Source organism: Montipora foliosa, unplaced genomic scaffold, assembly GCF_036669935.1.
Source record: "Montipora foliosa isolate CH-2021 unplaced genomic scaffold, ASM3666993v2 scaffold_412, whole genome shotgun sequence".
NCBI lineage: Eukaryota > Metazoa > Cnidaria > Anthozoa > Scleractinia > Acroporidae > Montipora > Montipora foliosa.
The window spans coordinates 550001-555000 of record NW_027179715.1 but is presented as its reverse complement, the minus strand read 5'-3'; the positions used below and the strand labels follow the sequence as shown (position 1 = coordinate 555000).

At 36.4% G+C, this 5000-nt stretch overlaps 3 protein-coding genes across 3 annotated transcripts in view; 1 reads left to right on the top strand and 2 right to left on the bottom strand.

Moving 5' to 3' along the window:
- Positions 1-1810, bottom strand: part of LOC137988218 (uncharacterized) — a 5498-nt gene extending 3688 nt beyond the window's left edge. The window contains exon 1 of the mRNA XM_068834262.1: positions 1627-1810. Coding sequence (XP_068690363.1) covers positions 1627-1810 — 184 coding nt within the window. The remainder of the gene's footprint in view (positions 1-1626) is intronic.
- A 749-nt stretch (positions 1811-2559) lies between these two features.
- Positions 2560-3288, top strand: LOC137988277 (uncharacterized). The gene has a single exon (XM_068834315.1). It carries the CDS (start codon positions 2560-2562, stop codon positions 3286-3288), a length of 729 nt encoding a protein of 242 aa, XP_068690416.1.
- A 1452-nt stretch (positions 3289-4740) lies between these two features.
- The window catches only part of LOC137988276 (uncharacterized), a 672-nt gene continuing 412 nt past the window's right edge, over positions 4741-5000 (bottom strand). Inside the window, exon 1 of the mRNA XM_068834314.1 lies at positions 4741-5000. This exon is cut by the window's right edge and continues 412 nt beyond it. Within this exon, the coding sequence (XP_068690415.1) occupies positions 4741-5000 (260 nt within the window).

Sequence of the window (5000 nt, the reverse complement as noted above, 5' to 3'; positions counted from 1 at the left end):
GAATAAATAGGCATAAGGAAATTTTTCAAAGACCAAAAAACATGGCTCTGTCATAGTTACAAATGTTTCATAGGTAATTTTAAATTTTTAAACTAGGTACATATTTTTTCGCCAGGTATTTTCCCATTGCTATGGTCTTAATCAACTGTTTAAAAACAGATTTTGCTTACTTTTCTCTCCTTTTTTTTTTCTATTTTTCTATCTTTTTCCTGTCTGTTCCCTTACCTCTACGTTGTACTGTTATTATGAACCCATTACTCACGAGGATGTGAGAAAGAAGAAACTTACCTTTAACCCACTGTAGTTTGAACCGGAGTTATCTTCAGATTAAGAGTCTGCCTTCATATTCAGTAAACCACACAGTACAACTTGCAAATTCCCTTGTTTTTGTTGAATTTATTCCTATTTTAGTCCCAGGTTCACCTCAACCCAAGCTTAATTTATGCCAAATGAGAAAATACATGTTGTGTACTGGTAGTATCCATAACCCTCAGCCTAACCATTAATCCTTGCCACAGAATGAAATAAACTAACTATAGTAAAAAAATACCTGGTTATAAACTTAAGATAAAATTATCTAGTTAATAAAAAATTGACTAGTCAAAATTAAAATGAAATAAAATTTAAAATTACCTGCAACAGCCCCATGCCACTAAACAAGTGTGTAAACGACCGTTTTGCTAAATTTTCAATTTGAAGTATTTGATAAAGATGGACACAGAACAACTAATTCCTCTGACCTTGCTTATGTTTCTTCTGGTTTTATATCTTCCACCTTTCCAAGTTTTTGCATCAAAATATTGTCATTATGGTTTGAATCGTGTCTCATTTTCCTATGCCATTTTGTTTCTGATTTCTACTGGCAACTTACTGTTTGACGTCAGTCAACGTGAGTATTGCACTGATGTCACCTTTTTGCACTAATCTGGGATAAAATGACTTGCTCTCAACCAAACAGAAAGTAGAAATTCTTGTATGTATATTATTATCCAAGTAATCACCCCCCTTTGATCAAGGAGAGCATTCAATAACATTGACCAAAACCAGGTTTGTGAGCCTTTGAGAATGTGCATCCCACCCCAAACCATGTTTTCACTGAAACTGCTGGTCACTAAATGTGGTTTTGGTCGATGTGATCTAGTGCCTTCCTTTGATTAACTGGTGTATTTGGATACATGTTTCTTTGGCATTTAATACATGTCAATCTCTACTGAGCAATTATTGGATCGTGAGGGAAATTAAAAAGTGTGAGTTTTCTACAGCTGTACTTTAACGTAGGTTGTGCTTACAATACAGTTATTAATTTGTCAAACTTGTTGCATGCTGTCATCAACAAAAAACCACAGCAAAAGTTGAAAAGATGTGGAAAAAAGTTATGACAATATATTTCAGCTGCTACTACTAATATATGATCAGCAAAAGTGTAACTGTAGTTTGGAGATACTTTAATGTAGAACAAGATCATACATATGAGATCGAAACCGTTAATTTAAATTCTTAAGATTTGCCACAGTCAAACTTTAGGTTTGTAGCAAACAAGAAGTTACGAAGGCAAGTTGCAATACAGTACATGAAATCGATGCAAATATCTAGAGAAAAACATTCAGGGTTCATAATTTAACTCACCAAATACTACCAGAATATGTCCATGAAACAACATCGGTCTTTTTGTCGCTGGATCAGTCCCTTGTATAGAACAGTCGTTCCCTTCGCTCACATTGAAAGGATCAGGAACTATAATCTTTGAGGAACTCTGCACATCAATCCCCCACGAACCCCAATCAACAACAATGTACTTGTGCTTTGGCATATTTGGAATTGAAGATAAACGGAACAAAGATGAAGCTTCACTTGAAAGTTACAAACGATCGCGCTACACACACGTGGAGATATGGATGTCACAACACGAAGACCTAAAATATGACGCTTCCAAATTCAAACTGGCGGAACTTTTGCTTTGATGGTGTTCTTAATTTGAATAAACGCGGTTCACTTCAAAGTATGACAGGAATATCACATCTTCGGATTGCTTGACATCAGAAATGTGTGAAAATCTGCTCTTGTTTCGATGTTGTTGAGAGGATCATCAAACGTCACACTCTCTTGCATTTTTTTAGAAGGAATTTGGCATCCAAATCATCAGCCAAAACAAAGGTAGCATTCCTTTTAACCAACCTAAAACCGGATTCTGGGATCGAAAATTAGATTTCCCGTTCCATTTATGGCGAAACCAATCTTAGATTGCAATCTAAACAATCTACCTCCAAACGTGGATCGTTCGGATTGGTAACTGAAACTGGTTTAAGATTTCCGTTCCATTTGTCATCGGGGAGCGAGTTTGGTGTGGATTATACAACGTGGTCTGTCAGCTCGGCACACAACAAACAACATGGCGGAGGAAATATGGGACTTTTCAGCCTGTTCAGGTACAAGGTGTTTTAATCATTTTCCTTTACATTGAACAAAAGGTCTTAAAACCAGAGAAATGTTTAATTTTTGTTTCATTTATAAGTCAAGTTCAGGAAATAGTTGAAAACAACTGGAAGTTGTTTGGGTATAATGTCTATATTTTTTGCAGTTCTCTCAACAATCGACCCTGACCAGCTTATCGTTCAGGTTCAAACTCCAGCCGCCGCATTTGAAACTCCGCTATTGCAAGTTAAATGGTCAAGGAATGAAGTGCTGTTTCTTCTGTCTTTGTACAAAGAAAGGGAGAACTTTTTCAAAGACAAAAAGTCAAAGAAGAAACCTTTGTGGGAGGAAATATCGAAGGAGATGCAAGAGAAAGGATATGGCTACACTGGTGCTCAATGTGAAACGAAGTTTAAGAACTTAAAGCAAAATTTCACAAAAACAGTCGATCACAACAACGTGTCGGGCAACGACAAAAAGACGTGCCCATATTTTGAAGAGCTGAGCGATATCTTTGGCATGACACCTTCTGTAAAGCCAGTGGCAGTTTGCTCCAACAGGGCTGGTCCTGTTGGTGAAGACCTCATCCGTACAAGTTCAAGTTCAGGTTCTTTTGCAGAAGCTGCAGCATCTTCTACTGATGGACGAAGACCATCATTGGACAACGAAAAAACTCCGCACAGAGAGGTTAAAAGGTCCAGGGCCAAAAGGGCTCTTCAGAGTAAGGAGAGTCTCACTGATTTGTTCAAAGAGTACCAGCGGGAACAAAGGGAAAAAGAAGAGGAAAAGGAGAAACATGTCATGGAAATGCACCAGCAAAAGATGCAACGATTTGACAGGTTGCTGGAGCTATTTGAAAAGGACATTTCGAAATAAGGCATGTTAAGTTACTCTGGTTTATTGTCAATTATTTTAAATACATTTACATATTACATATTCTCGAGGACCATTTAATTTTGTCAGAAATTATTCTTTCTCGAAATATTTCATATTTATTGAGATGTTACAAATGAAATTGACTTGCAGTTCAGACAATTTTGGCATAAATGTATTTATTATTGAGATATTTATTTTCATATATTGAGATATTTTCAACTTGCAAAGGCAAAATAATTTAATTCAATTTTTGTGGAATGTGAAAAGTTTTCTACAGTATTTACAAAATTAAAAGGGCAATTTTTGATTGACAGTTGGCCAGTTTTGTAGCATGATTTGATAACAACCCCTCCATGTGATACCAAGATGTTCTTGGAAGTGTTGGCATGTTCTGTTTCAAAAAATGAACAATTTTCTACAGAACAAAGAGTTACTTTGACAACAAACAATGACCATGGACAAAACTGCAACACCATTTGTAACTAACATTAGTTCCAAATGTTAAAACAATACCCTCCATTCAATGGAGGCTATTGCTTTCATTGTCCTTAAGAACTTGCTTTGGAAGGCCACATTATGATCAGCCAAGCCTCTTAAGAATCTTGCTTGTTTGCCCACATTCATCCTTTTACCCTTCATCAAAGGGTTTATTCAGAACAAAACCAATGTGCAATAACTTACTTGGCAATTAATTTATCCATGAGCACACTCGCAATGTACCAAATCCATTACATAGTTCAAAATCAATTGCTCTGATTTGTCCTGACCTTTTTCATTTTAGAGTAATTATAATAAAGTATGCTGCAGAAAATAATTGGAGGGTTAGAAAATAAAAAAAAAACTGGCTCGACAGTCAAGCTGAGTTTATAACAGCAGACTGGTAAATAATAGCCTTTCCAGGCTGAAAGTGTCTGTGAAAAGGGAGGGAGAAGGGTACTTGAAAGTTGTGCTATGGCAATGCTTTACCGGAGGTTACAACCCTAACCCTTACATATAACTTGTAAAATGGAAGTACAGTAAAAACCCACGTGTAAGAACCTACTTGTTTAGAGTTTGGCAAAACAGGTTCTTATATTTTGGGGTATTAAAGTAGCAAATTTCTGCCAGGAGGTTCTTAATTTTCTAGGTTCTTACATGAGGGTTTTTACTGTATTATGATCAATTATCACATACCTACAGAAGCGGTCACTAGGTCTGCAGTCTGCAGTCTGGGTTTTACACTGACCACAACAGGGATGTTGCATCTCCTTTGTTCATTTTTCACTTAAAACCCTTTTACAAATAAAATAATGAAATGAATTGACCACTTAGTGTGACTGAAAAAGGTACCCCTCTTGTGCAGACTATCCGCCCTCCCAGTGAAGCCTTCCTTTTTGGAACCTGCTTGTATTAGTTATTTGTCTTAAAAATGTATTGTTTTGCACCATACAGACAGAGATGAAGTGCAAAAGTTCAGCAAATCATGTCCATGATTTCAGCTCTCTTTCGAACAGCGTTGTTGTCATCAGCAAAAATATTAACAAAGTTATTGGCATCATCATCATCGTCTAGAGGTTGTAGAAAATCATCTATTTCATCATTTGAATAAATGCAGAAATTGTGGAGTGTGCATGCTGCTATAACTAATTTTGGTAAAAACCTGATTCTGTCAATATCCACCATGACTCTCAACTTCCGGAATCTTCCTTTCAAAAGACCAATGTCACGTTCAA

Excerpts from the sequence above, each read along its gene's own strand:
- LOC137988277 (XM_068834315.1), top strand. The coding sequence starts at position 2,560 with ATGTCTATATTTTTTGCAGTTCTCTCAACAATCGACCCTGACCAGCTT.